The sequence below is a fragment of the Capricornis sumatraensis genome, chromosome 2, assembly GCF_032405125.1.
Source record: "Capricornis sumatraensis isolate serow.1 chromosome 2, serow.2, whole genome shotgun sequence".
NCBI lineage: Eukaryota > Metazoa > Chordata > Mammalia > Artiodactyla > Bovidae > Capricornis > Capricornis sumatraensis.
The window spans coordinates 59,158,216-59,179,085 of NC_091070.1; the positions used below are offsets into that span (position 1 = coordinate 59,158,216).

A 20,870-nucleotide genomic window follows, 5' to 3' on the forward strand; every position below is an offset into this window, starting at 1 on the left:
ACAAAGGAAATGCCACTCTATCACACAAGAGTAGCAAGCTTCAGAGGCATCTCAGAGTTGGGGAAGGGTGCTGACACAGAGGACTTCCCTCCTTTGGCCTTTTAGAATTGCCCCCAAAGAACTACATTGCCTCTCCTGTGAAAACTGTGGGAATCTAGAAAGCAAATGATAGTAACTAGGTATCTGATTATAGTAATTAAATGAAAGTCTGGAATATTATGTTTAAAAGCTGGTCTGGGGATCAGAATCATTACTCATTTTCATCAGAATCATATAAGAACATAATTTGAACTTACAATCTTTTCTGAGAAAAGATGAGGTGATGTCACTTACAGGAAAAATTTTTAAATGATCTCGTAAATGATCTCGAAAAGAGACTCAATATCACAGTCCAAAAATCAGTCCTTTTTTAGAAATCTTAAACAGGTACTGGACAGTGTCATGTCATTAACTGGCTAGGTTATGACACACACCTAAAGCAGCAGTTGTACTCACTCAAAGAAACATCTAACAATTATTCAGCATATCGTCTATTTTTCATAATTGATTAGTGTGATGTACCAGAAACATATTTGGGAGTAACGCTAGATGTGAACTCCAAATAATAGTTCCAGCCTCACAAATCACCCTGTGCAATTATCCTTTGTTATCTGTTACACTGCATAGGGCCCTTATTGCCAAGATAATATATTAAAAGCAAAATTTTATGTAAAATAAGCAGAGGGAAACTATCAGAGAAGCAATAGGTTTTTCTATTAATATGTAGCTATTAATAACATTAATTGAGAAAGAGTAGAGAGTGTGACAGAGATGAGAACTACCTTTAGGAAATAACTAATCTTCTACTAATTTGAGATTTAAATGCTGCCTGGAGAGTGAAAGAAACACCGAGTTCAATCAGATGATGAGATTTCTGTTCCCACTCTGTCACAAACTGGCAACTCATTCTTTTTCAGAAACAATTTCTCATTCATAAAATATTAAGGATAAGTTAGGTGTCACTGAGGTTTCTTTCAGATCTAAAACAGAATTCTATGAGTTACCATCAGGTGTTCACCCATAGCTATAAAGTGGTCCACAGGAAAAAAATCTGGCATATAACTGATATTATACTAACAATTATTAAATACTTGACCATAAGACTTCAACTTCACCTTTTGGGCCATTTTTAAACCAAAGGTTCTTTTTCTACTCTAACGTGCCATATATTTTCCCATATACAGGGTCGACAAGCAAGTAGCTTTACTGAAACAAAGGACTTTGAAAACTGAACTAGAAAGAACATAAGCATACAGGATTAGAACAAGAAACCTGGAAATGTGACAACTTCCATTTGGTTATGTTTTTAAATCTTTCTGACTGTTACCTTTTCCAAGTATAAGAAGGCCTGACAAAATCTTAAAGTTCTGCTATCCATGCCCAAAACATTACCAGATATATAAAAGAGACTATAAATATTGTTACCTGAAGGTGCTGAAGATCATCCTCTTGGACATTTTGAGATAAATTATAAACCTTGATTAAGAAATAAAATCAAAATGTGAAAATAATTCGCAACAAACTAAGCACTTATTTTGCTATTCTCTATTTTTGAAATATCAATTATCATAAAATCAAACTCTCTCATGTATATTCTTCTATAATGACATTTGTAAGACCTTGAGAGAGAAGTAAAGAAAGCCTGAGGAGAGACAGTTAACAATGCATTAATACAATAATCATAAAACTGTTCCAGAAATATAATAGCCACCTGTTTTGGAGGCAGAATGTTAAAATTATTTTATGAACCTAATTTATCAATTAGTATTAAAATAATCATTCTTATAAGCTTACCAAAATAATAGCAATCTGGATCTTAACCCATATATAAAATTTTGTCTTGAAAAATTATATTGGCTTCTTTACAATCAATTATTTAAGTCTATAGAAAATTTCATCACAAGGAAGTTCTGAATATGTTGCTTACATCCTCAGACACATGCTTTATTGCTTCATGAATAGATTAAAGTAAAACTTTTTTTTTCCTGAGAAAGAGGATAAATATCAGTAACTTCAAAGAAAAGTTAACGATGTTTGTTTATGTACTGATACAAACAGTATTCTTTGTGTACTTTATTCAATAACAGATTACTTCTCAGATAATAATAGTCATTACTAAGGACTTAGCAGATTTTTCAGTGAAGATATTTAATGTCTACAGGAAAAATATAAATAATAATTATTTAAAAGGCAAAAATAATCTGTTTTTAATTGACTTGTTAGAAGTTAGATATTAAGTCAGTATTTTAAAGGCTAATTAAATTAAGAAGTATATTTTTTAAAATTAGTCAATCTTACAGCTACCTCAATGAATAGATCATTCAGACGGAGAATCAACAAGGAAACATCGGACTTAACAACACACTAGATCACACTGACTGAACAGATACATAAAGATCATTCTGTCAAAAAGCAGCAGAATACACACACTTCACAAGTGAACCATTCTCAAGGACATGTCAGGTCACAAAACAAATCTTAATAAATTCAAAGAATGAAATCATATCAAAGCAGCTTCTCCAACCACAATGGTATGAGACTAGAAATCATTCACAAGAAAAAAATGGGGAAAAAAACAGGAAAATGTGGAGATTAAATAATGTGCTACTGAATAACCAATGGATCATGAAAAAAATAAAAGGAGAAATTTAAAAATATCTAAAGATAAATGCGAGCAGAAAAACCACATATCAAAATCCATGAGATGTAGCAAAAATGCTTCTGAGAAGGAAGTTCAAAGCAATATGGGCCTATCTCAAAAAAGCAAAAAAATTTCCAAATAATCTAATTTTATACCTAAAGAGACTAGAAAAAAAGAACAAAGCCCAAAGTTTGTAGAAGGAAGGAAATAATAAAGAGAACAGAAATAAAGAAAATAGAGATTAAAAAACAATAAAAATATCAATGTAACTAAAAGCTAGTTGAAAAGATAAATAAAATCAACAAGTCATTAGCTAGACTCACCAAGAGAAAAAGAGGGCTCAAATAAATAAAATCAGAAATGAAAGAGGAGAAATTACAACCGATATCACAGAAATACAAAAGATTATGAGACTACTATGAACAGTTATATGTCAACAAATTGGATGACCTAGAAGAAATGGACAAATTTCTAGAAACATCCAATCTCCCAAGACTGAATCATTAAAAAAGAAAAATCTGAATAAACTGATTACTAAAGAGACTGAAACAGGAATCAAAAAGCTCCAAACAAATATAAACCCAGGACCAGATGGATTCAATGGCAAATTCTATAAAACATTCAAAGATTTAATATCTATCTTTCTAAAAACATTCCAAAAAATTTTTCAAATCCATTTTATGAAGCCAGCATTATCCTGATATCAAAACCAGAGAAGGACACCACAAAAAAAGAAAACTACGCCAATTCCCTGATGAATACAGATGCAAAAATCCTCAGCAAAATATCAGCAAACTGAATCCAACCATACATTAAAAGAGTAAACAAACCACAATGAGATACTACCTCCTACCTGTTAGAAAGGCAATGCCAAAGAATGTTCAAACTACCGCACAATTGCATTCATCTCACATGCTAGTAAAGTCATGCTCAAAATTCTTCAAGCTAGGCTTCAGCAATACGTGAACCGTGAACTCCCTGATGTCCAAGCTGGTTTTAGAAAAGGCAGAGGAACCAGAGATCAAATTGCCAACATCCGCTGGATCATCGAAAAAGCAAGAGAGTTCCAGAAAAACATCTATTTCTGCTTTATTGACTATGCCAAAGCCTTTGACTGTGTGGATCACAATAAACTGTGGAAAATTCTGAAAGAGATGGGAATACCAGGCCACCTGACCTGCCTCTTGAGAAATCTGTATGCAGGTCAGGAAGCAACAGTTAGAACTGGACATGGAACAACAGACTGATTCCAAGTAGGAAAAGGAGTACGTCAAGGCTGTATATTGTCAACATGCTTATTTAACTTATATGCAGAGTACATCATAAGAAACGCTGGACTGGAAGAAGCACAAGCTGGAATCAAGATTGCTGGGAGAAATATCAATAACCTCAGATATGCAGATGACACCACCCTTATGGCAGAAAGTGAAGAGGAACTAAAAAGCCTCTTGATGAAAGTGAAAGAGGAGAGCGAAAAAATTGGCTTAAAGCTCAACATTCAGAAAACAAAGATCATGGCATCCGGTCCCATCACTTCATGGGAAATAAATGGGGAAACAGTGGAAACAGTGTCAGACTTTATTTTGGGGGGCTCCAAAATCACTGCAGATGGTGACCGCAGCCATGAAATTACAAGACGCTTACTCCTTGGAAGAAAAGTTATGACCAACCTAGATAGCATATTGAAAAGCAGAGACATTACTTTGCCGACTAAGGTCCATCTAGTCAAGGCTATGGTTTTTCCTGTGGTCATGTATGGATGTGAGTTGGACTGTGAAGAAGGCTGAGCGCCGAAGAATTGATACTTTTGAACTGTGGTGTTGGAGAAGACTCTTTTGAGAGTCCCTTGGACTGCAAGGAGATCCCACCAGTCCATTCTGAAGGAGATCAGCCCTGGGATTTCTTTGGAAGGAATGATGCTGAAGCTGAAACTCCAGTACTCTGGCCACCTGACGCGAAGAGTTGACTCATTGGAAAAGACTCTGATGCTGGGAGGGATTGGGGGCAGGAGGAGAAGGGGACAACCGAGGATGAGATGGCTGGATGGCATCACAGACTCAATGGACGTGAGTCTGAGTGAACTCTGGGAGATGGTGATGAACAGGGAGGCCTGGCATGCTGCGATTCATGGCGTCGCAAAGAGTCGGACAAAACTGAGTGACTGAACTGAACTGAACTGAACCTGTTAGAGTGGCTATTATTGAAAAGATAAGGAACAATTACATGTTGGAGAGGATGTGGAGAAAAGGGAACCTTCATATACTGTTAGTAGGATTGTAAATTTGTGCAGCCACTAGGGAAAACAGTATGGAGATTCTTAAAAAAGTTAAGAACAGAACTACCATATGACCCAGCAATTCCACATTTGGGTATTTATTGAAGAACATGGAAATACTATTCAAAAAGATATATGTACCCTTATGTTCAATATATCACTATTTACAGTAGCCAAGATACAGAAAGTCCTTGTGTGTCCAACAATGGATGAATGGATAAAGAAGATGTGACACACACACCCTGGATTACTACTCAGCCATAAAAAGAAGGAAATCCAACCTTTGTGGCAACATGGATGGACTCTGATGATATTAGGCTAAGTGAAACGGGTCAGATGGATGAAAACAAATACCATGCTATTTTACTCACGTGGAATAAGTGAACGAATAAAATAAAAATGAACTCACAGAGATCAGATTACTGGTTACCTATGGACAAGAGAGGTGAAGGCTGGGCAAAATGGATAAAAAGGGGTAACTGTGGCGATAGCAGTAAGTTGAATTGGTGTATCACTATGCAGTTACAGGAGAAGGCAATGGCACCCACTCCAGTACTCTTGCCTGGAAAATCCCATGGACGGAGGAGCCTGGCAGGCTGCAGTCCACAGGGTGGCACAGAGTCGGACATGACTGAAGCAACTTAGCAGTAGCAGCATGTGGTGATAGATGGAAACTAGACTTATGGTGCGATCACTGTATATAGAAGGTGAACTATAATATTATACACCTGAAACTTATACTTTTTAAAAAAAAACTAGTCAATCATAGGTTATAATCATGACTCTCATTTTAAAGTTCTTTATAAAATAATTCAGTCTTCCTTCTATCCATCTTTTCATTGTCCTAGCTACACATCACGCCCTGGTTGCCTATTCACTAGGTCCATTCTCCCTACAGGCTTATGATCTCAGCTTTGATTTACTCATCCTAACCACTCTGCCTTTCCTACCCTTTAAAATTATTTTACCTTTCTTTAATGGTCTGTTTCTTGGTCACTTTCTCTTCTTGCTCTTTCTAGTGAATAGAAAATATCTAAAAATTGTCTTAAAATGTTTATGCTGTGTGTTCTATGATCATAGTAAAAACCTTAAGGGCTTTCAGGACAATTCATAAAGTGTACAATAACTTCAAAAACAATACTTAAAAAAGAGAGAGCGACAAAAGGAGAGAAAGACATTTACTTTCCTAAATGTACCTTGCGTGTTAGTTGCTTGGTCACGTCTGACTCTTTGCGACCCCATGGACTGTAGCCTGCCAGGCTTCTCTGTCCATGGAATTCTCCAGGCAAGAATACTGGAGTGGGTTGCCATCTCCTTCTCTAGAAAATGTACCTTAAGGTACTATAAAAAGTTGTATGTGTATATATATACATATATATATATATATAAATTTTTTACTAGGTATGTAAAACAAAATTTACATCTATAAATTTTGTTTCATTAAATATAACTTAGAATAGGTGTTCACAATGTAACTACATACATTAAAATTATTGAGTTTGAAGTGACGAAAGCCGCTCAGTCACGTCCAACTCTTTGTGACCCCATGGACTGTAGCCCACCAGGCTCCTGCATCCATGGAATTTTCTAGGCAAGAGTACTGGAGTGGGTCGCCATTTCCCTCTCCAGGGGATCTTCCCGACCCAGGGATCAAACCCAGGTCTCCTGCATTGCAGGCAGACACTTTACCATTTGAGCCACCAGGGAATTGTAGACTTTAAATAGAAAAAATTATTAATAAGATAATATCTTCTGATTAAAGTAGGCAATTTGAAAACTGATCAGAAATTAGATAGCAATCTCTTTAACAAGTGGTGCTGGGAAAACTGGTCAACCACTTGTAAAAGAATGAAACTAGAACACTTTCTAACACCATACACAAAAATAAACTCAAAATGGATTAAACATCTATACGTAAGACCAGAAACTATAAAACTCCTAGAGGAGAACACAGGCAAAACACTCTCCGACATATATCACAGCAGGATCCTCTCTGACCCACCTCCCAGAATATTGGAAATAAAAGCAAAAATAAACAAATGGGACCTAATTAAACTTAAAAGCTTCTGCACAACAAAGGAAACTATAAGCAAGGTGAAAAGACAGTGTTCAGATTGGGAGAAAATAGTAGCAAATGAAGCAACTGACAAACAACTAATCTCAAAAATATACGAGCAACTCCTGCAGCTCAATTCCAGAAAATAAACGACCCAATCAAAAAATGGGTCAAAGAACTAAATAGACATTTCTCCAAAGAAGACATACAGATGGCTAACAAACACATGAAAAGATGCTCAACATCACTCATTATCAGAGAAATGCAAATCAAAACCACAATGAGGTACCATTTCATGCCAGTCAGAATGGCTGCGATCCAAAAGTCTACAAGCAATAAATACTGGAGAGCGTGTGGAGAAAAGGGAACCCTCTTACACTGTTGGTGGCAATGCAAACTAGTACAGCCACTATGGAGAACAGTGTGGAGATTCCTTGAAAAACTGCAACTAGAATTGCCTTATGACCCAGCAATCCCACTGCTGGGCATACACACCGAGGAAACCAGAATTGAAAGAGACACGTGAACTCCAATGTTCATTGCAGCACTGTTTATAATAGCCAGGACATGGAAGCAACCTAGATGTCCATCAGCAGATGAATGGATAAGAAAGCCATGGTACATATACACAATGGAGTATTATGCAGCCATTAAAAAGAATACATTTGAATCAGTTCTAATGAGGTGGATGAAACTGGAGTCTATTATAAAGAGTGAAGTAAGCCAGAAAGAAAAACACCAATACAGTATACTAACGCATATATATGGAACTTAGAAAGATGGTAACGATAACTCGGTATGCGAGACAACAAAAGAGACTCAGATGTATAGAACAGTCTTTCGGACTCTGTGGCAGAGGGAGAGGGTGGGATGATTTGGGAGAATGGCATCGAAACATGTATAATATCATATATGAAATGAATTGCCAGTCCAGGTTTGATGCATGATACTGGATGCTTGGGGCTGGTGCACTGAGACGACCCAGAGGGATGGTATGGGGAGGGAGAAGGGAGGGGGGTTCAGGATGGGGAACACGTGTATACCTGTGGTGGATTCATATTGATGTATGGCAAAACCAATACAATATTGTAAAGTAATTAACCTCCAATTAAAATAAATAAATTTATATTTTAAAAGATTACAGTAATTAAAAACAATTCTGTGTGTGAGTGTGTGTGAAGTCGCTCAGTCGTGTCTGACTCTTTGCGACCCCATGGACTGTAGCCTACCAGGCTCCTCTGTCCATGGGATTTTCCAAGCAATAGTACTGGAGTGGATTGCCATTTCCTTCTCCAGGGGATCTTCCTGACCTAGGGATCGAACCCAGGTCTCCCACATTGTAGACAGACGCTTTATTGTCTAAGCCACCAGGGAAGTCCTACAATTCTACTTTTGTAGAAATAATAGAACTGGTATGCTAATTGAGTCAAATAATATATATATAATTTACATTTCTGTTGTTTGTCTCACTACCACATTTACATAGAAATATATATATTCACCATTTTATTTAAAGAAATATCCATCAAAATGGATTTATTTTATTCCATACCTGAATTGAGCTGATCATTGTGCTAAGGGCAAATACTGTGGCTGAATCTCTCAAAGTTGACTGACTATCAAAGGTTCCCTGAGTATCCATCAATAGCACTGCAACCTGTTGGCAAGTAGAGTACATTATTGATATTTTATAGAACATGCAGGGCATTAGGGTTACCACAAAGTTAATATCATAAGGACTAAAATAAACCATCAGCAATGAATATTTAATAGGTAAGTTTTCACACATGCCATGAATGCCACTGAAACAGAAATATTAATTTGTTGCTGAATATTGTAATGATTAATTTTCACTGGCAATCCAATAAAACAGAAATAGCATTGCTAATTTATCTGCTGTTCTACTGTCCCTACGATTTTGCTTACTGTGATCAACAGCAAGGAAGCTGGGAGCATGAAATAAGATGCTACCCAATTCCCTTTTAAACTTCATGTCAAATGATCAAAATTAGTTTTTAAAAGAGCATTTTTGAGGATCCTGAAAAGTGGTAACTGCTAGTAAGTGAAAACTCAATTTTCTTTAAGAAGCTCACATCATACCTTTTTACCATCAGGTTTATTGATAAGGAAGATTTCACTCCATATCTGGATTCCTGTGGTCTCTCGTTCAGACCCACCTCTCCACGAAAAACCGGTCAATGGTTCATTGTGATCTCCAACCCAATCAACTGATTCCTATAAATTAAGAAAGTCTATGATATTAAACTAGATATGTAGTACAGATTCTTCTACTCACCCGTACCAGTTGGCATTCCTCTTCAACTCTAGACAAAAGGAAAACAACATATACACATCTATTATACTGATAAAATTGCTTTATTTACACATTCAAAACAATTAATATAGAAGAGCAATCATATGTCACATGTTATGTTACATCCTGCGGATACACAGATATCATTCCAGATAAGAGGAAGTTCACAGCCTAATAGGGGAGACAGACATGCTAACAAAGCATTATGATGCGATACATGCATGCCAAAATGGGTGTGTATTTTAGACATAACTGGAAGCACACAGAAAGAAACAACTAACTCTTAGTTAAGACATCACAGGAGAAGTGATATTAGAGCTAAGACTTGAAAGATGTTTAGGCATTTCCCAGGTGAGCAAACTCAGCGAGGGCATTTCAGAAACAAAGAAATAAAAGGTATGAGAGAGAATATTATGTCAAGATATACACAATAATAATATACACAAATGCTTCTCTAGATTGGAGAAGGAGGGAACAAATCACAGGAGGATAAGCACCGAGCAATAGGTGCAGAACAACAAAATCAAGTCTGTTACACTTTAATTTGAGCAAATACTATTTAACATAAGCAACATGAGAAGCATTATCAAGTATTTCATTCTAATGTTTATTTCACAATTAAAATTATGGTTATGCCTGAACTACATAACCTGAAAGAATGGAAAGTATTCTAATTTTGTTCATTCAGTTTTCCTACCTGTGTTAAGCAGTGTACTAATGTTGGTATGACATAAATAGAAAATGGCAAGAATTTTGTTTGTTTTAAAAGCCTGAATGTATTTTGGTCATTCTGTTCTTGGTTTGTTTGGAGGCTAGAGATAGAAGACGTTAAAGTTAACATTACAAAGTTGTTAAAAAATATCTCACCTATATAAAAGATCAGTCCAAAATGGTTAATTATTATATAAATGCATAACACAAAGTTTCTTTGGGTAGTATGTCTATTCTGCCTCAACATCCATATTTGCATCTGAATTGCTATGGGTAGAAGGGTAGACAAAAATACTGGTATGCTCTCAACTTCTAACTTTCTGTTCCCTCACTCTAATCTATTTATCCTTCTGCTTTTGGTTGGTTGCATGCCCCTTAAAGCCTCTTTTCTATGCCACACTATTATTTCAAATGTTACCACTGTGTTGGTTGCCTTTGGGGGTGGGTTAAAGGTGAGAACTGAATGGGAAAAGATGACAGAACTTTGTGAGGTTAACAGCAAGATACACTTGATAGGATTTGGGGCTACCCAGTTATATACATTTCCCCCCAAAAAGCAGATATACACTTCAGATGTAACTACATGTAAATGTTACAACAAAAGAAAAACACTAAATAAATACTGAAATACATAATAATGATGTATATTGAAATATTTATACGGAAGAATACTGAAGTCAACAATTTACTCTGAAATGAATCGAAAATAAGACAGAGCAATGGATTGAAACAGGGAAGAATAGCTGGATACAACAAAAGTAGTAAAGCAAGAATATTAATGTTATTGGTACAATCTAAGCAGTGCACATCCAGGTATTCACTGCAAGGTTCTTTTAGCTTTGCTGCATGTATGAAAAATGTCATAGTAAATATTGGACACAAAATTATTACAATAAAAATTATGACAAAAGTTATTTGAGATTTTAAATACTAACATGTAAAGTTTATAACTGTTATCACTGTACTTGTCTATTTTCAGAAGAATTTTTAAAAACGTGTTATGTTCTAAGGGAAATGTAGCAAAGCGGCTTCAGACAGTGGCCTATATAGCTTGGTCCCTAAAGCACCAGAGTCGGAATGGTTACACGATAGCATTTTTAAACTAGTTCATCTTTAGGGAACATAATAATGGAAACTTTGAACACTGCTATTAAATAAAAACACAAAGTGATAGAAGCACAGAAATCAGAAAACTTTTTAAACTTCTTCCCTACCTGGTTATACATGTATCTCAACATGAAGTCCATTAGGAAGGATTTTCCTTTTCTAAATGCTCCAGCAACAGATACAGCGACGACTTCCTTGTCCCTGACAGCCTCTGAGAGAAGGATCCGATTTAGAGCAGTTTCATCTAATTCAAAGGAATGGTCATCTTTGACAATGAGGACTTGGACTGGTCCTGCCTTTTTCACGGGCTCCTCCTCCTCGGAGCTCCATTCATATGTCTTTTCTGAAAACCCACCTGTTGAATAAGATAAGAATTTATTCAGAAATCATCTCAGAACACAGGAAATGTATATATACCGCTTGACTCTCAAACATCTGAAACAGGAGCATGGTGGAATTTGTTGTTCTGTCACTAACTTGTGTCCAACTCTGTGAGACCTCATGGACTGTAGCACGCCAGGCTCCTTTGTCCTCCACTATCTCCCAGAGTTTGCTCAAATTTATGTCCACTGAGTCAGTGATGCTATCTAACCATCTCATCCTCTACTGCCCTCTTCTCCTTTGGCCTTCAATCTTTCCCAGCATCAGAGTCTTTTCCAGTGGGTTGGTTCTTTGCATCAGGTGGCCAAAGTATTGGAGCTTCAGCTTCAACATCAGTCCTTCCAATGAATATTCAACATTGATTTTCTTTAGGATAGATTGGTTTGATCTCCCTGCTGTCCAAAGGACTCTCAAGAGTCTTCTCCAGCACAGATTGAAAGTATCAAACTATGGTGCTCAGCCTCACATCTGTACATGACTACTGGAAACACCATAGGTTTTACTATATGGACCGTTGTCGGCAAAGTGATGTTTCTGCTTTTTAATATGCTGTTGAGGTTTGTCATAGCTTTCCTTGCAAGGCATATCTTTTAATTTCATGACTGCAGTCACTGTTCACAGTGATTTTGGAGACCAAGAAAATAAAATCTGTCACTGCTTCCATTTTTCACCCTTCTATCTGCCATGAAGCGATGAGACTGGATACCATGATCTCAGTTTTTTAAAGGCTGAATTTCAAGCCAGCTTTTTCAGTCTCCTCTTTCGCCCTCAAAAGAGGCTCTTCAGTTCCTCTTCACTTTCTACAGTGGAATTAGAAATACTCCTTTTATTGACATATATGTTGTCACTTACATTGTATCTCAGAAAGACTTACAGCTCGTCTTTCTCATCAAGTGGCCAAATTAAATAGAATTTTATTTTTAAGAAAGCTCTAAATCAGTGCAGAGATCTCTGTTTATTGAGTGAAAAAAAAAATCAAAGCAAAGGCCTCTACTTTTGGAGCAAAAGAATAAAATAACTTTAGTTTACACTTCATCTCTTAGAAATAAGTTTAATTATTCATTAAGGATTCTTGTAGCACTTTTTAAAGCTGAACACGTATAGGAAGAAATACACAGAGGAACTCAGAATCACATATTCTAAAATTATACTTTGTAGCAATGGAAGTTACAGATAATTAAATTGGGTAGGGCCAGATTATAGAAGCCCTTCAAATCCATGGCAAAGTGGTCTAGATATAATTCAATCAAAAAATAAAAACCCTTTGTAAGTTAAATTTGTGTGGAGATCTTATAAACAAGGTGGGTGACTCTGGGAAATGACTAAATCTCTTAGTTTCTTCATCTGTAAAACAGAACAGGTACTATTAATAGTATCTATTTAATAGAGTTGTTGGAAAGATGAAGGGAGTTACTACATGTGAAGTGTTGAGAACAAGGCTGGGCACACAGCAAGCTCATAAAGGTCAGCTATGATCATCATCACTACCACTACCTTGGGATTATAAGTTGAACTAAATATTCCTGGAAGAAGTTTCTGCCTATTTTCTATAAATTTATGTGTGTTTGTGTATGAGTGTGCATGCATGTGTGTTTTCAAAGTTTTGTATTTAATTGTCAAAAATGCTTGCTGACAAAGGCCCTATTTTAGAAATCATCCCTAATATATAAGGATTTCTGAACCCTAGACTTTGGCATTTGTAGTATATTATAAAACAACTTCAATGTGTCAAGTGATATATTCTTAGATCCGTAGCCTTTTTAATGTAGCTTCATAATGTCCTCCCACTTTGACTGTGGGGTTAGCTAAGTGATCTGTTTTATGACACAGCAGAGGATGTGAGCCATGACGCAGCAGAGGCTTGAAAGAGCACTTGTGTGTTTCCATTTTGCTCTTTCACCTCTGCTGTTCATCATGAGAATATCTTTAGACTAGTCTGCTGCAGGATGAGAGACACTTGAAGCAGAAGCATACTGCCCAGTTCCAGCCAGGGCCCCCAGCAAGTCAACCCTCAGCCACATGAGGAAGCCCAGTCAAGACGAACAGATTTGCCTAACAACAATTTCAACATGTGATCAATAAATGCCATTCTTCTATGCCCCTGAGGTTTTATGACCACTTGTTATGCAACATAACAGGCAATAAATAACTGATACAACCTACAACCCCTTTCTTTAGAAAGGCAGTGTAGTGTAGTGGTTAAAAACACAGGCTCTGGAACCAGATGGCCAAGATTCCAATCAAGACCTCCCCATTTCTTAGCTGAGTAACCTTAGGCAAGTTGTTTAACCTCTTTGTGTCTACCTCATAAAGTTGTTGTGAATTAATATACACATGTAATACACTTAGAACCCTGGCTGGTATATGTATTAGTATATGAAGTATTATTACAGACTTAGGAAACTAGAGCCAAATATGTAACTGGCCTTGACCAAGAAAAACAGGTAAAAATTCCTGTATGAGGCAATCTACCACAGATGCTTTCTTGTGTTTATTTATTTCAATATAATACTCCAGCAAGTTATTTATTATTATCTGTATTTTTGATATATGAGGAAATTAGGAGATGGCTTAAATAACTTTTTCAAGATCATACATACTAGCGTTCACACAGTAATTGTCAATTTGGGATTAGATTCCCAGATTGATTTTAGTGGGCACAACTTCTGATTTTAATGCAAGTGTCTCCAATATCTGAGGTCACATTTGCTCTAATTGATGTGGTCTGATAGATACATTTTATGCTATCAGGTTAAGGAAGTTCTTTTCTACTTCTAGTTTACTATTGATTTTTAAAAATCATAAATGGAAATATGAATTTTATCGTGTCTTCTCTGAAGCTATTGAGATGACCATATGGTTTTTCCTCTTTAATCTATTACCTACCTAAGTCATTTAGTTGTGTCTCACTCTTTGTGATCCCATGGACTGTGGCCCACCAGGCTCCTCTGTCCATGGAATTCTCCAGGCAAGAATACTGGAGCAGGTTGCCATGTAGTGAGTAATATAACTTCTCACTTTTGTATAAATCTAATATTTTCAGGGTGCAGAATATTAATTACACACTATTAGATACAGGTTGCTAAATTTGTTTAGGATTTATACAGCTATATTTATAAATGAATTTGAGCAAACTCTAGGAGTTGGTGATGGACAGGGAAGCCTGGCATGCTGCAGTCCATAGGGTCACAAAAAGTCAGACGTGACTGAACTTAACTGATTCATAAATGAGTTGAGTCTATGACTTTCCTTTCTCATTTTGTCTTTGATTGGTTTATTAACAAAGTTACATTGGCTTTACAAAATGAATTAGCAAATTCTTCCATTTCTATCTTCAGAAAGAATAATAAAGGATTGAATAGTTTTATGACACTTTGTTAGGACTTGCCTATAAAACTATCTGGGTCTAGCATTTTCTTTGTGAGATTAATTTGTAACTGCTATCTCAATTTCATTAATACTTATGATGCTATAATTATATTAGTAGTAATAAAGCTTTTTATTTCTTCTTGAGAAACTCTTGGTACATTATATACTTCTAGGAATTTTTCTCCATTGTCTAAAAGTTCAGACACTATATCAAAAAAGTCAAAGATGTGAACTGTATCATTAGCCAACCTGACCAAATTTGACATCTAATAATTGCAGAATCATGCATTTTTTAAAGTTCAGATGGGGCAATTACCAAATAGACCATGTACTAGTTCATAAATCAGATCTCAGCAAGCTTCAAAGTATTAAAATAATATATGTTTTCTGACAATAGAGAAAATAGAAATCAGTAACAAGAGGATATTTAGAAAATTCCTAAATGTCTGGAAATTAGCAGTAAATTTCTAAATAACCTATGAATAAAAGAAGAAATCATAATAAATTAGAAAATGTTGTACACTAAATGATCTAATGAATGTTTTAATCCATTCATCAGTTCGTCTATCTGCAAACTGATGCAGCAATCCTACATTGTCTTAATCAAAACAGCTTTATGAAAAGTCACCATAAATAGTGGGCAAACCCCTCCTAGTTTCTAATTATTATTGGTTGTGGCTAGTTTGATCCTTTCCATATGAATATTAAAATCAATGTTAGTGTGTAATATCTTATTTATATAGAAGTAGAGTGGAAGAAGCACAAGCTGGAATCAGGATTGCTGGGAAAAATATCAATAACCTCAGATATGCAGATGACACCATCCTTATGGCAGAAAGTGAAGAAAAACTAAAAAGCCTCTTGATGAAAGTGAAAGAGGAGAGTGAAAAAGTTGGCTTAAAGCTCAACATTCAAAAAATGAAGATCATGGCATCCAGTCCCATCACTTCATGGGAAATAGATGGCGAAACAGTGGAAACAGTGTCAGACTTTATTTTTTGGAGCTCCAGAATCACTGCAGATGGTGACCGCAGCCATGAAATTACAAGACGCTTACTCCTTGGAAGAAAAGTTATGACCAACCTAGATAGCATATTCAAAAGCAGAGACATTACTTTGCTGACTAAGGTCCGTCTAGTCAAGGCTATGGTTTTTCCAGTGGTCATGTATGGATGTGAGAGTTGGACTGTGAAGAAGGCTGAGCCCTGAAGAATTGATGCTTTTGAACTGTGGTGTTGGAGAAGACTCTTTTGAGAGTCCCTTGGACTGCAAGGAGATCCAACCAGTCCATTCTGAAGGAGATCAGCCCTGGGATTTCTTTGGAAGGAATGATGCTAAAGCTGAAGCTCCAGTACTTTGGCCACCTCATGTGAAGAGTTGACTCATTGGAAAAGACTCTGATGCTGGGAGGGATTGGGGGCAGGAAGAGAAGAGGACGACGGAGGATGAGATGGCTGGATGGCATCACTGACTCGATGGACGTGAGTCTGGGTGAACTCTGGGAGTTGGTGATGGACAGGGAGGACTGGCATGCTGCGATTCATGGGGTTGCAAAGAGTTGGACACGACTGAGTGACTGAACTGAACTGAGAGAAAATATGACATGTTAGAATCTTGCTTAGAGGAAATTTATACCTGGAATGCATTTAGTAGAAAAATGTTTGAAAAATCATAATCTAATATCCATCTCAAGATGAAAAAGAATGGCAAACTAAATTCAAAGAAAAGGTGAGAAATAATAAAGATAGTATCAGAAATCAATAAACTAGAAAATCAAGATTAATTCAATAATCATAGACCAGTCAAAGAAAAAAGAAAAATTCCCACAGATTATCACTACCAGACATTTAAAAAGATATCACACAGATCTTACATTATATTTAAAAATAATATGAGAATATTATGAATAATTTTTGTTAATAATTTGATAATTTTAATGAAATAGATAAATAAGAAATAACATCATTTATTTAAAAAACTACACAAGAATAAATACAAACTATAAATAATCTTATATCTGGAAAATTCGCTAAATTCATATTTTTAAATTTTCATGCAGAAACAAAACAAAATAAAACTCCAGGCTCAGTTGGTGACCTTCCATGGTAAATTTTTTCCAAATATTTAGAGAAAAAAATAATAGGCATTTTACACAAACTCTTCCAGAGAACAAAAATAAGGCACCATTCTCAACTTGTTTTGTGTTTTCAGCAAAACTATAATACCAAAACATGTCAAGAATATTTTTAAAAGGAAAATTATAAGCCAGTGTCTCTTAAAGATTAAACTCAGAAAGTTCTAAAAATACATAGCAATTCAACTCCAGAGACAATAAAAAATCTAATACATCACAACTACATGGTATTTATTTATTAAAGAAATTCAAGGTTAGCTTAACATTCAAAGGCAAGCAATTGGCTATGTTAAGTAAAAAGGAAAATAATTTCAACAGATTCATAAAAACAGGTATAAAAATGTAACACATTTCTGATTGAAAAGAAACTCAACAAATTAGGAATAGAAGGAAAGTTCTCTAATCTGATCAATGGCATCTACAGGTAGAGCTAATATTATACTTAGTTTTGAAATAATGAAGATTTCTCTGAAATTAGAGATCTATCATGGATGACTACTTCTAATTAGCATTACACTGAAAGTATCAGCCAGTGCAACAGGTGAGATAATTCACCAAAGATAAAAGGGTGGGAGAACAAGAAATCTAGTATCATTATCTACAGATGACATGATTATGTATGCAGAGAATCCAAAAGAATATATAGTTAATAAATTTAGCAAAGTTTCTGGATATAAAGTTGATTTCTTATATATTATATACTTGCAGCAAAAAGTTACAAAATGAAATTTAGAAAAGCACTCACAAATATATAGTCAGTTGACTTGTTCTTGGTCAATTAACTTTTTGTAATAGTTTAACTGGCATATAATTTGCATACATATAATTTATCCATTTAAAGTAAATAATCAATTTGATGGTTTTCAATAATTGTGCAAACTATCACCATGATTAGTTTTATAACATTGTGGTCACCTCCCAAAATACCCACATCCTTTAGCAGTCATCCCCATTCTTCCTTACCTACCTCCAGCCCTAGGCAACCATTAGTGTATCAAAGATTTACCTATTTTGGACATTTCATATAAATGGAATCATACAGTAGGTGATGTGATCTTTTGGTGGCTTTTCTTGATTTAGCATAATATTTTCAAGGTTTATCCAGTACATGTCAGTACTTCGTTTTTTATGGTCAAATAATATTCCATTGTGTGAATATACTATACTTTGTTTATCCATTCATTAGTTGATAGTCATTTAGGTTGTTTCCACTTTTGGGTATAATGAATAATGCTGTTATAAACTTTATGTACAAGTTGGTATGTGTACATGTTTTAATTTCTCTAGGATGTTCAACTGATTTGTGACAAAGATGCTAAGGTAATTCAATGGAGAAAGAACAGTCTTCACAACAAATGGTAATGGTACAGGATATCTAAATGTAGAAAGTAAACCTAGATATATTACACTCTACACAAAATATTAACTCAAAATGGATCACCAACCTTAAGGTAAATCCAAAACTACTAAATTTTTGGAAGAAAATGTAAAAGAAAAGATTTATGACCTTGTATTTGGCAATGATTTCTTAGATACGATTCCCAAAGCATGACTCATAGTTTTAGTCTCTTTAGGCTGCTACAACAAATTACCACAGACTGGCTAGCTTATATATAACAAATTTTTTTTCATAGTTGTGCAGGCTGGAAGTCCGAGATTAGGGTGCCAGCGTGGTCAGATAAGGACCTTTCACCAAGTTACATATTTCTCATTGTATCCTCACATGATGGGAAAGACTGCAGAGTTCTGTGGGATCTCTTTTCTAAGAGCGTTAAATCCATTCATAAGGCTCCACCCTCATTTCCTCATCACCTCTCAAAGGCCCTACTTTCTAATACCATTTCATCGGGCTTTAGGATCTTGACATATGAATTTTGGGGAGATACAAATATCCAGACTGTAGCATCCATAAAAGAAAAAATTATAAACTAGACTTCATTAATTAAGAATATCTGCTTTTCAAAAGATATTATTTAGAAAATGAAAAGACAAGCCATAGACTTGGAGAAAATATTTGCATATCATATATCTGATAAAAAAACTAATAGAATTCATAAAGGACTTTCAAAACTCAATGATAATGAGGAAATAACCCAACTAAAAATAGGAAAAAGACTTGAACTAACACTTAACTAAGGAAAATATATGAATAAATTTTACTGTACATTATACCTTGAATTTTACTGTATATTATAATTTTTTAAACAATCAAACTCTATTTACATATCATTATTAAACCTGACACATCTAGCAATATATGTGCTGGTAAATACTTAACAATCAGCTCTTAGAGGTAGGTGGGTGTGGAAAAGTCCTGATTTGTAGCATTTGCCAATTTCTGTGCTATAAATACTACCACTATGACCCAATTCAATCTACCAGAGTGACTCACTGAGTGTAGAGCTGGGAAAAGATGCACCTGGTCAGCTCTTAAAATCTAGTATGAGCTGACTCTAATGTACCACTGAAATCTAATGAAAGATATTAAAGACTTGTACAGAAAAATACAAAACATTACTGAAAGAAGTATATATGTGTTCTCAGATTAGAAGGGTCTCTGTAATAAATGTGTCAATGCTCCCCTGGATTCTTTGATTGGTTATAATACTGATCAAATTATCAGCAATCTTTCTAGTTGATTAACAAGCTTATTTCTTTCTTGTACAAATCCTTTTTATGAAGATTAACTAGCTCATATGGAAAGGCTAAGAGCCAAAAACACAAAGACAACCTTAAAGACAAACAAAGTTGGGGGGTTTACACTAACAGACACCAACAGATACTTAAAACTTACAATAATCAAGGCAGAGTGATATTGTGACAAGGATAAACAAGTAAACAAATAGAGAAGACCAGAGACTTCAGAAACAGACTCACAAAGACACAAGCAGCTGACTTAAACAATGTGCAACTGCAATAAATGAAGAAAGTATGATCCTCAATAAATGATGCTAATTCAACTGGATATTCATATAAGGGGGGAAAAATGAACCTTCAACTCTAGCTCTCACCATAAATAAAAATCAATTTCAAATAAATCTTAGATTTAAATGTGAAACTGGAAAAGCAGACAAAGGATACAAACAAGCAAATAACAAAAACCACAATATCAAATGATTCCACACATATGAAAAGATATTCAGTTCAGTCGCTCAGTCTTGTCCAACTCTTTGCGACCCCATGAATAGCAGCACACCGGGCCTCCCTGTCCATCAGCAACTCCCGGAGTCCACCCATACCCATGTCCATCAAGTCGGTGATGCCATCTAACCATCTCATCCTCTGTCGTCCCCTTCTCCTCCTGCCCTCAATCTTTCCCAGCATCAGGGTCTTTTCAAATGAGTCAGCTCTTCGCGTCAGGTGGCCAAAGTATTGGAGTTTCAGCTTCACCATCAGTCCTTCCAATGAACACCCAGGACTGATCTCCTTTAGGATAGACTGGCTGAATCTCCTTGCAGTCCAAGGGACTCTCAAGAGTCTTCTCCAACACCACAGTTCAAAAGCATCAATTCTTCGGTGCTCAGCCTTCTTTACAGTCCAACTCTCACATTCATACATGACTACTGGAAAAACCACAGCCTTGACACAGCTTTTGTTGGCAAGGTGATGTCTCTGCTTTTTAATATGCTGTCTAGGTTGATCATAACTTTTCTTCCAAGGAGTAAGCGTCTTGTAATTTCATGGCTGCGGTCACCATCTGCAGTGATTTTGGAGCCCAGAAAAATAAAGTCAGCCACCGTGTCCACTGTTTCCCCATCTATTTGCCATAAAGTGATGGGACCAGATGCCATCATCTTAGTTTTCTGAATGTTGAGCTTTAAGCCAACTTTTTCACTCTCCTCT

At 35.7% G+C, this 20,870-nt stretch overlaps 1 protein-coding gene across 1 annotated transcript in view; it reads right to left on the bottom strand.

Annotated features, from left to right (window-relative positions):
* ATL1 (atlastin GTPase 1) overlaps nucleotides 1-20,870 on the bottom strand; it is a 73,188-nt gene that overhangs the window by 35,424 nt on the left and 16,894 nt on the right. The window contains exons 2-5 of the mRNA XM_068992601.1: nucleotides 11,251-11,498; nucleotides 9,112-9,246; nucleotides 8,564-8,668; nucleotides 1,465-1,515 (exon numbers count right to left, since the gene is read on the bottom strand). Of these exons, the coding sequence (XP_068848702.1) occupies nucleotides 1,465-1,515; nucleotides 8,564-8,668; nucleotides 9,112-9,246; nucleotides 11,251-11,498 (539 nt within the window). The remainder of the gene's footprint in view (nucleotides 1-1,464; nucleotides 1,516-8,563; nucleotides 8,669-9,111; nucleotides 9,247-11,250; nucleotides 11,499-20,870) is intronic.